Consider the following 11,672-nt stretch of genomic DNA (forward strand, 5'->3'; position numbering starts at 1 on the left):
AAGTTCGCAGTTGTTGTTGCTGTAGCAGCATAAACATTCCCCATATTTTTACGAATAATGCTGCTGGATATAAATCCGAGTCGTTTCAGTATCCTAGAACCTATCGCAGTCTTCTTCTTCGTCTCTTATTGATTAGTACGATATATAACTAAGTGAGTTTAACCGAGTTCAACAAAGTGCGTCAAGCGTTTTTGAAGTGAAACTTCTTAGGCGTCGATGGACGACCGAGAATGGAGAGTAAAATTTCAAGGTCATGCAACGTTTTAAGCATTTTCGTTCCGCGAGAAAGAAAAAAGATATAACGTAGAAGAAAAGGTGAGAGAGCTATACCTTATATATATCTTAGATACGCTTTGGGCTATTTTTCCTGAGTTTTTCCTTGTGGTTGCTAATTTCTAGTGAGAAATAACACTGCTTACTTTTTGCGCTTGTTTGTTGGTGCAAACTTGTAGGAAATATTGTTTTGGTGCCTACTTTGTAGCGCTTATTTCCGTTTGCTGGCTAGTGCTTGTGCGTACTATAAAATGCTATCCATTCCGGCGTCGGATTTATTGGTATTGCCTTGCAGTAATGCGTGCCGTTGCTGCGGTACTGGAATCGCTGCTTTTGTGCGGGTGATAAACGCTCAGAGTAATGCGCGTTGTTGCCACGGTTTGTGTCCGGCGTTTACCTACACCAGTCAACCCTTCTCCGTTTTTTGTAAATTTTGTCTATTTGTATTCTCTGCAAATGTTGTGAATTTATTTATACATATATTCTTTCTCTCTTTCTCTCTCATTCTCTCTCGGGACTCTCCCTCTTTCTTTGTCTGCCTTGAAAGTGTCACTTCTGTTATGTATACAACGCTTCACGCACTTTTTTTTCTTAGAAGCTCCAGGTGCAGCAAGATCCTTTTCCAGTTAATATTTCCAATGCACAGTGGCCTTATTCTTCCACGGCTGTCACCAGCACCAAGCTGAAAAGCTCTGTCTCTTTGCTAGATAATCTGAAGTTTACACTGACAAAATACCGCTATAACTTCGCTGTAGTAGTGGAGCATTTTAGTAAATAACCAGTGAATGACAGTTTTGGCAGTTTGGCGTGGCGATCCCAGACTTCTTTTCTTAGGGCTACTTGAAGCCGCGGGTTTATCTCAATCAAAATTGCAGTCCTTAGGGTTAATATTTGACAGGATTGGGAACAGTTATCACCGAAAATCATGCGGAGGTTCATGGAAAATGCGTAAAACGGGCGCAAATGTGTGTCAACACTGGCGGCTGCCACTTGACGGATATAAACTTTTCCCCGTGATAAAAACAATTGTAAAAGTCCAAATAAAGATGTCCATCAATCAAAATATTTTTAGTAAAAAAGTTATTTAAAAAGAAAATTGGATAACTACCTTTTTGCCCGTTATTAATCTTCATTGAAAGTGAGCTCTTTGCGAATTGTTGATGAAATAAAGACTTTTGTTACCGTCGGATCAAAATTTATACCAAGCTAGTACTTGTTCGCAATGTAGAGGCCTCTGATGAATTTCCCGTGTCGCTTCAAACCGCACAATTTTTTTTCTTGACGAAGATATGATACTTTAAATGATACTTATCAGTGGGTATGATTTTCTTTCCGAAGTCAATGGCAGCTGCCAATTGCACAATGCCTACATAATCCCGCTATACCCTCTATATCCTGCCAAAATTTGAATGCACCTATTGAAAAACTCTTTACTTTTGATATTTCATATCCATTACTCATCCCATATATAAAAGTTACTTCACCATCTAGGTAGGTAGGTAGTGCAGTGTCGAGCCCTACATAGAGTAGGGCATCTCTCTAGATGAATCCCATTTTTGCAGCGTGTGGTAAGGTGAGAGAGTATCCCGTCAGTACTTCTACCAATATTTTACAGTCTTTCCTAGACAATAATAAAATAAGGTATGCAGTTTTTGTATTCCAAGTTCTTAGCATAATTTTGGCTGTTTTCTACAAGGTTGACAGCGTTCCAAAGCTAGTCCCTCATCTAGTTCCGTTTTCGGAAAAGAGAGTGATGGGTATATGACGTGCTTAAACTCGGCAAGTGAATACCTGCTTTAGCGAGCGCATCAGCTCTTTTCTTTCCTTCATTCCTTTAGGTCCTTCTATCCAGTAAATAGTGACCTGACCATTTCCACAGCGTTCATCTATTTTGGAACTGCATTGTTGCTAGTCCAAGACACCATAATTGCCGTAGTAGCCACTTGGCTATCAATGAAAATGTTTATCTGAGTATTAAGAGGAGCTAATTCCAAAGCCAATTCAGCTGCTTTTGTTGCGCCATGGATTTCAGCTTGAAATATGCTATAGTAATTAGGGAGTCAAATTGCGTAAAACGGACAGCCGCTCCTACTCCTTCCGCCATTTTAGACGCATCTGTAAAGAAATTTTGTGAATGGTAAGTGGATTCTAGATCCATTTTGCTTCAAATGACACTAGGCATTTTGTCAAATTTAACTCGTGGACTCACGTAGTCTGACCTTCCGTCGAAATCGAGAATGTTGCTGTGACCAGAAAGGCTCTGTGAGAATTGTCCTGACATCTTCAGTCTTAGAGCAGATCATTTTGCTGAATTTCTTACTACTACGTTTGATTGAGTGCCGGTCGAGAACTCTTTCTATTGCCGCTGTTGGGGTTGTGCTCATGGCGCCGGCTCCACATATCCCTACAATCCTTTGCACGCTTTCCACTCTTTTAACGTAACTTAGTCATCTAGCAAGCACATCATAATTGGACTACCCTGTACGCTTAACTTGAACACTTTTTAGTGTCGCCCAGTGCATTCACATATACTTAAGCTCCTCATAGTACACACACAGCATACAAATTTTATCTATATCATTGAAAAAAATAAAAATTCATCATCGAATTGTAATTTGTTTTGGTAAATGCGAAATTTCTCTTTCACTGCTATCTGCCTATCATTAAGTTCCAAGTCGTCTTATCGCTTCGAAAACGATTTGATAACAAAGTGAAATCACAACAAAGCGTACTCACACACACTCGCCCACAAACTGACTCATCGTAGCCCATGACCGTCATATCTACCGACTTATCGCACACACACATACAAACATAGAGGTTTCATACACTGCCCTATCCTATAAGCAAGTAGTGGCATTGGTTGTGGTGCATAATTAAGACACCTCGAATCACTGCTTAACTGCTTTGGGGTACGCATATGTAAATAATTACTCTGCTAAAGTGGCATTTTCAACGCAACGCTTCAAGCAAATTCAACCAATCGGTAACAGTCAGTAATTCGTAGTGCGCCAGTGTCTTTTTAATTCTCCAGAATTTTGTGCAATGCCGCCACCACCTCCACCACCACCACCATATGGGTATTACGGTCGCCCTCATCACCACAATCGTCGTCCAGGTATTGAAATTGACATTTTTCCCGGATGGCGTGGGGGCATCTACGGACCACCTCCACCACCACCACCACCACCGCCTCGCACAGAGATCGTAGTTGTAACGCCAGGTAATGCGGCCGCTGGCTATGCCACACCAGCTGCCACTTATATACCGCCACAAGGACAATACTACGACAACAATTATAGTAATGGTGCTTACGCATATCCGCAACACTACAATAATCCGCAATATCCTGGCTGGTAGCGGCAAATGGCTTTTGGAAATAGAGACGAGGATATAAATAAATTTCTTTACATTTAATCACTGGAATGCTACTTGAACGAGTGTAAACTTCTGAACAAATTGTGCTCATTATTATTCCTTTGTTATGTTTTCTCAATAAAATTAATGAGGACTTCAATTTATTTATTTAAAAAATAAAGAAAAACTACATATATTTGTTAGTGTAAATTTCTATAATTTTTTTTTTCTTTCAATAAAAGTGAGGTCAAATACAAAGTGTGACTATTAAACAGCAAATCTGAAGTTGCTATAGAAAAAGTGTGCATGCGTCAAACACCAGCGACCATCAGCGGTGTAGTGTGAAGCCTTCTCCTTTAAATGGCGTGCCTCTCACTTCTACAAACAAATGCTAAGTGTTCCACACTACAGGATGACCGGGAAAATCATCTCAGATACTTAAGGACTTTATTTTTTAAGCCATTTCTGGTTTATTTGATTAAATAAAAGTATGTCCAAAACTTAATCATTTTCGAGATATTCAACTTTACAGATTACTTTGAAAAAAATTATTACAAATACGCACACTTTTTTGTAAATGTTAGTTCAAGAGTTCGATTTTTTTACTGTTCGTGGTTAAAAATAATAATAAATAATAAAAACCCGGAATAAATTGAATTACGAGAATCGTTTGAAAAGTCTATGCAAAAATAAAAACTACGTAAATGTTTGGGGCCTCGGTAGTCCAGCGTAAGTGCACTAGCCTGTCATGCCAAAGGTTGTGGGTTTGAATCCCATGTAAAACACGGTGCTCGCACTTATCCAAATTTACCTACTTAAATCTCACTCCTCAACCCGAAAAACTTATCCTTTCCATTCTTGAAATTGAAATTTGAGGAGCCAAGGTCGAGCCAAGGAGCACCAGGAGATTTGGCGGCTCCTAAAACACTCAGGCTAAAAAGCCCATTGTATTTAAAGGTCTGGAAAGGGGGTGGATAGTCAAGGTGGGAAGGAGAAAAGTATCCGAGAAAGAGATAGAAAAGAATAGAGACAGAGACAGAGGTAGTTAGTCCTGCGAGAATTTTTCAGATTCTTTGGTAAATCTGTAAATATCCTTCGAATATAACTCATTCTCATGACATCGGAACCTAAAACTAAAAAACTTTCCATTCTTACTCCCGCACAATAGTCAGCGCATTATTTGCATTGTGGCTGCCAAATTGAGTTAAATATTGCATCAGTGGCGCCAGCAAGAGGAAGCGGCCAACAGCGGTAATAGCGCTGGCACACCAACAATTTAGCGAAGTCCTCAACCATCTGTGCGATCCTTTTGGCCGACAAATGTGAAATAGGGATGGCGCTCCAAGCAGTAAAAAGCGTTGTTCCTAAGCCACGACAGGTAGGCATTCCCACTAATTAGGACTGGTAGCGGCCGGTTAATCACCTACTCAGTAAGAAATCAAATAGATTAACCAAACCAATGCAAGACTGAAACTTGTCGAGGCCCTATGATCCCGAGAGAAGTGAACAAAGAAAACAAAAAAATAAAATAAAAGTGTGGGGGTAAACCTTTCTTAATTTTTCAAATACATAGTCCCATTTTAGGTTCATAAACTTCGTTCAACTCTATTCTAGTTTCTTGACCCCTTCCGAATAATACAATTTGTCCAAGTCTGACAAATAGCCATTCGAACAAATAGTAGTCCGAGAGATCCAAAGAAGCCAAGTCTGGAGAATAGGAGAAATATGCAACGCGTTGCAAGCCTATTTCCATTAATTTTTCGACCATAACTTCGTGAGCTGGTGCTTTGTTGTAATGGAAAAAGGAAAGTCAATCAACTTCTTCGATTCAAACAATCAAATGCCAAACACAAAGAAATATACAGATCTGGCGGAAACTTGGTGTGTGTTCTTCCAAGAGAGTCAAGCGGCAATTAGAGCCTTCGGCTTGTTGTTTGTGCGTTCGAAATTAGTCGGGAATGCCTGACTTCTATCCCGATTGCATACGAATATTTCGATTTAGGCTCATTTGGGTTCCCTGTCACAGCGGCATAGAAGGAAACTGCTGGGCTGATGAGCTGGCTAGACAGGGGACCCTGGAGACGGTTTCATGGAAAACTTAAAGGATTGGAAACTTGTGGTCAACTACTGGAAAGAACGTGCAAAATTGGGGGTGCTTGAGCTAATTTCTAAGGCTTACAAAGCCGCAGCTCTCGAACATTGTTCGTTAGGTGTCCATGCGATGAGGCTGGGGATTGCATCAAGTCAATACACATAGGTTTGTGGCCACATGTTGATCCTGCCATCTAGCCTTACGACCCCCCTTAGCCCGCACGGCCACTACCTCGCGTGTGTGTTAGGTCAAGCATCCAGCATTACAAATAGAACCTCTACAGTTCCTTGGAGCTAACCCGAGCAACATGACTCCCCCAGCAACATTACGTACAGCTCCGGGATGTCCTCTGATGCCTCCCTTACTGCACCTTCACAACGAAGCTTCTACGCCTCGGGTAGAGATCACAATAAAATACTCAGCACCCACTTTCTACTTAAATGCTGCCGCAAGAATCTGTCCTGCAGACATCTGCTGATGCCTGAACTCACTCTTAGACACATCCGCAGGCACCTATTCGACTACATCGCCGAGATCCAAGTCTAGACCATTTAATTTATGATTTATTGTAGTTTGAGTACAAAATGTATGATTTTAAAACATCTTTTGCCTGCCATACAACCTTTTTTTGCTAATTTATGTAATTTATGTTTTAAAAAAGCTTTCAAGATATATCAGCTTCAAAATATAAAAAAAAACCCTTGAAAAGCGGAGCATTCTGTGCATAGTTATTAGCGTGCAAATGCACATATTTTGGTCTTTATTTTACAAGATGCCGAGATAAGTATACTAAGATGAGCCTCGAGTGGTTGAAAGTTGAAAGCGATAGGTTTACAAATGTTCATAGCTGGAAACTCGTTACGAACCATATGTCTTTTTTTTTTAATTTAAAAAAGCGTGACTAATATGGCTGAAAAATTTAATATGACGTGAAAAATGCTTCTTAACAACTCAAATATTGAGTTTGACGCAAAAACTATTTCTTCGTACTTTCAACTTATTATTGAGTCACCCTATTATATTTACAATAAATATTTTCCACCTTCTAGTTTATCGACAAGCGTCTTAAAGTTGCACATCGGCCTTTGACACTCAAATATTTTATGCGTTATTTAAGTGCGATTTCTCCAAAGGAATCCCCGAATCAGGCAGACATTGATTTTTTCTTCTTCAGCCATATGACTGCGCTAATCTGTAGCTTCATATCCAAATAAGGAAAATAAGATTGTGCACCTGGCGATTTACGCCACTTTATGTTTAGTTGGTAAGTTATGTATAGTTGTTTACCCTAGCAAATAGTATAATATTTTGTGTCTGTCGGTGCGAATAAAAGAAACTACCTAAAGCTTAAATTCAATCCAATGCGATAAAAAAGCCATTTAAATACACAGCAACTGCTCGTCGCAATAGAACTAATTTCAGTAATTTTCTGTACCTATGAATGTACAAACTGCATTAAGGAGGTACTTAAATAGACAATTTCGAAATAAATCCATGGCGCAGCTGCTTCTTCAGTTGTTTTTCTGCGAGGCGAAGTCATAAAACGCGTGGGAAGATACGAAAGAGGTGTAAAATTATATATGATTTTTCTCCCTTTAATGGCATAGACTTCTCAGAGCTTTCGTTAAATGATTCAAAATACTGTTTTAGACACTTCCTTCAAAATAGACTGAAATTTTTGACTCCACTTCATTATCACAATTACATTTTTTACCTTAACGCTCTCTTTCATTTAAGGATTAGATTAGATTAGATTTGTTGGCGGTTAGACAGGCCCTAGCTTTCAGTCAGGAAGACCATTGCACTACACACGGATAGATTACATTGCAAGGAATAGAGAGATAGGATAGGTACAGTATGGATGGTAGGACGGAAAAATTGGTAAGAAGTCACTCTTCCGCGAATCTTTTCGATTCATTGATGAGAGAGAGAGGGAGAGTATGAACCCGTTTCATGCTTTTATGGGTAGACCTCATGAAGTCGTCAATCCATAGTTGAATCGATGCGGAATTGACAAATAGAAAAGGTTCGGGGCCTACTTGCAGAGCCTTCATTAGCCAGTTTGTCAGCCAACTCGTTCCCTGGAATACCACAATGCCCAGGCACCCAAATAAGACAAACTTCGTTATATTTTGCAACACTGTTCAGTTTTGTCTTACATTCACCGACACATTCACATTCACAAAGAGCATCGTGGGTTAGCAAGGGCTGTCAGTGCAGCTTAACTGACAATATAAATTCCAATACTACTACCGACTCATTTAAGCATATAAATAATAATCTCTGGTAGCTAAATTTTTACTAACGGGAAGAGTATTTAAGTGTGGGCGAAAGTGAAACCACTCTTGCGTTATTGCGTGTAACAGCCATCGCAACATATCTAATGCGGACGAGCGATTGTCGTGCAAAAGAAGCAAATCTCAGATCCCTTTTTTCGCCAATGGCACCTTTTATTTGCTCTAAAAGTGTAAGTAGTATTCCTTTATATTATGGATAAAAATTTTATGTTTTAAGAGACTAAAAATTCGTCTTTTGAATACCAAGAAATAGCAGACATTAGCTTTCTATTGAGGCACTTTGAACTTTGTAGGCGGGCTGCACTTATTTTTGTGCCACTATATAGACCAACTCCAGCTCCGCTTCAACTTCCGAGTAGTGAGTGGTAGGGTAGGACAAGTTTCATTTCCGGTTTATAAATGTATCCTTTTTATTCATTGCGAAAAACATTCAGAGGGTGTGGCCCTTCTAACCGTTCAGCAAGGATGAAAGAGAAAATTGTAAGGGCAACTTTGGCAGCCACGTCACCACGTTGATCGTTGTTCAAACGGCAACGAAGTTTTCTTAGTTGCTTTTTTTCATATATCACCAACACAATCACAGTTTGTTTGTAAACACATCCCAAGTGACGCCAGCTCAACAGCTGATTCTGTCAAAATCGCTAAGAGCGGAATAACGGTATGTTAAATAGCACCCCTCTAAAAATATTTTCACCGTGCTGCTCTCAACGAACTTGAAAGAAGCAGCTGATTGGCTGACGAAACCGAGCTCATGATAGCGCTTTGGTAACGACAAAAAATGAGATTTTGTTAGTGAAATAAGTAAAAAAGCAACACAGTCCTCGCTCATGCTGCTTCATTGGAATCGGAATAACGACTGCTTGGACGAGTGTGTGAATACCAGTGAAATAATCGGCTGAATTCCGTTGCTGAGTACCAGGTGTCGTGGAAGCCGAAGTTACTCGCGCAATTTCATTTTTCACCATACCTGAAGGGCGAAACTGGTAATCCGTCATCGCTGCTTTTATCGCAACACAGAGTAAACCACACAGACTTGCTCGAGTCTTTTGTGCTAATGAAATGAAGTCACCTATTTAAGCGCTCTAACTTCTGAAGTGATCTGAGTATACTCGGTACTCATCTAGCGTTGGCCTTAGGAATGCCAACATTGCTTTGAAAGATCTTTGAAGCAAACGCAGGTGTTACTCCAACTCAGGTATTACTCCAGCCATTTCTACGATTGGTTGCTTCAACAATACCTGAGAGCGTCGGCAGTGCAATCGGCCAGCCTGAAAGCTGTTCTCAAACTTGTTGGAACAGACTAGTCCAAGTCATTGTTTTTCTTAGACAATTAAAATTTTGAGTCTTTCTTTTATGCATGTTAAACAGGAAGTATATCAGCAAAAACCATTCAAAAGCTGCAAGAGTTTGTAAACAGCAGCCTGAGATACATTCTGCGCATTTGGTGGCCAGACAATTGGATGTCGAACGCCTACTTACACCTACGATACCAACATAAACCACTCGCGCAATAAATCAGAGAGCGCAAGTGGAGGTGGCTCGGCCATACAATACAAAAGGGCGGCACGGAGATCAGCACGCAAGCACCTGACTGTAATCCCTAGGGTTAGCGGAAACGAGGCACACCAAAGGGCTCATGTTGCCGTACCATCGAAAGTGAAATAAAAGCTATGATACCTACAAAAGTCTGATGTGGCAGCAATTAAAAGCAAAAGCAGGGAACAGAACGGAGTATAAAAATTTTGCTTGGGCCCTATGTTTGGCAACGGAGCTCGAGGTATGATGATGATGATAATATATATACTTATAGAACTAAAAAAAGGGTGACCTATAAAAAGGAATTCACTATTTCAAACCACTAACTTTCTAGGGTTAATTTGGATTTAACGACTTTGTCTATTTGAACCACAGACGTAGCTTATTTTTAGAGACAAACTTCTCTATCAGAAGCATCTTTTGCTAGAACGTTGGTGATAATATTAAACTAACGGTTGTTTGGTAGGTGTAAAACACTCGATAAAGGAGAGGAAAGAGAGACATAACTAGAGATCTGGCTTTTTAAATTGAGAGGAAAGCAAAGAGAGCAGCTGTTTTTTGAAAGCCGAAAGCTACAAACATCCCAGGTTTAATGTGGATCTAACGACTTTGTCTATTTGAACCATAGACGTACCTCATTTTTAGAGCAAATTTCTCTGTCAGAAGCAGATCGTTGGTTTTGGTATTCAACTAGCGGTTATTCGGTCGGTATAAGACACTCAATAAGGGAGAAGAAAGAGGAAAGAGAGATATATATTAACTATAGATTTGGCCTTTAAATGGATGACAAACGGGAAGAGTTCGTAAAGCCGCGCTTTTTTGAACGTTGCCAAGGAGTTGGAACTTTTAGAAAATTGTTTAATGTATTTTTATTAAAACCCAAAAATGGTGCTTTCAAGTGAAATTTTATAATCATTAAAAAGCACATCAATCAAAACAAAATTTTAAGTATGAAAAGGCATGAGTATTTCCTAAAACTTTCAACATAATTTCTGAAAACCCATTGAGGTGTTAGGAAAATCAATGGGAATTAAGTGTAATTTTCTTATCTAACGTAGCTGTAAATGATAAGGCAAAGTGTGACGAGGGTAGGTAGGTGAAATGGTCGAAGTACCACTCTGGCACTCCCCAAGTAGCCAAATATCATTTTGAGACCCCCAACGGCGAGTGTGACAAAGACAATACGATAGTATTTTTTCATAACAGAAAATGTAATTTGACCTAGAAGGGCGCACCCTAATATGCATGCACACATTCATATACATTTCATTAGAAACAGCGATTGAGTCACTTGTTATTCACATCGCACAATAATCCCGAAAACCCTCAAGCCCTAAGGCATTTATTTATTCCATGAAGCTCCAAATCACCTAGTCAAGATAAACATTTTGATGGATCGCTCTAATTAGCAGTTGTTGTTCAATGGCACACACAGCAAAAATTACAAAATTGCTTAAAACATTTATAAATTGGAATTTCGATTGTTATCGAACAGTAACACGTCCACAGCTGGTCGAATAGAACGGGCACACGCAAGTAAACCGGCTAACTTTTTTCTTCAATTTGGATTTTAACGAACAAAGCAAGCTTTAATAATATAAAAATATAAAATGTCCTTCTTTCATCATCACCACAATCGCGCCAATGTCGATGTAAATATTACGGAGAATATTAACGAAGGAGCTCCCGGCTATCAACAACCACCTTGGCAACCACAGCCACCCTACCAGCAACAGCAACAGCCACCACCACCACAACCTTACCAGCAACCCTACGGTCAGATCTCCGAAACCGTTGAAGTGATAAGGCAAGGTCCTTTTGGCAATGTAGAGGTGGATACGATTACGGAGCGTGTGCGACCAGATGGCACGGTAATTATGGAGGAGGTTAGAAGAGAAGGTTATAATTCCGGTTGGTAGAGAGAGGCGTGTGTGCATAGCTTATAAGCCACTAATTGGAGGCCATTGTCAGAGGAAAGTGAAAACTGAGTTTACGGTGAAATTGCTTTCAGAAAAATGTATTTATATTTGTAACGCTGATATTTTTAAAAAATTTTGTTCCTACTTAAATGAGAAAAAGAAAAACTAAATTTACTTGAATTTCAATTATTGTCTATT

At 39.6% G+C, this 11,672-nt stretch overlaps 1 protein-coding gene across 1 annotated transcript; it reads left to right on the forward strand.

Annotated features, from left to right (window-relative positions):
• The first annotated feature begins 3,318 nt into the window (after nucleotides 1–3,318).
• Nucleotides 3,319–3,633, forward strand: LOC128864848 (uncharacterized). The gene has a single exon (XM_054104607.1). The coding sequence runs from the start codon at nucleotides 3,319–3,321 to the stop codon at nucleotides 3,631–3,633; it is 315 nt and encodes a 104-aa protein (XP_053960582.1).
• Nucleotides 3,634–11,672: the final 8,039 nt, after the last annotated feature.

This window comes from Anastrepha ludens, chromosome 5 (genome assembly GCF_028408465.1).
Source record: "Anastrepha ludens isolate Willacy chromosome 5, idAnaLude1.1, whole genome shotgun sequence".
Lineage (NCBI taxonomy): Eukaryota > Metazoa > Arthropoda > Insecta > Diptera > Tephritidae > Anastrepha > Anastrepha ludens.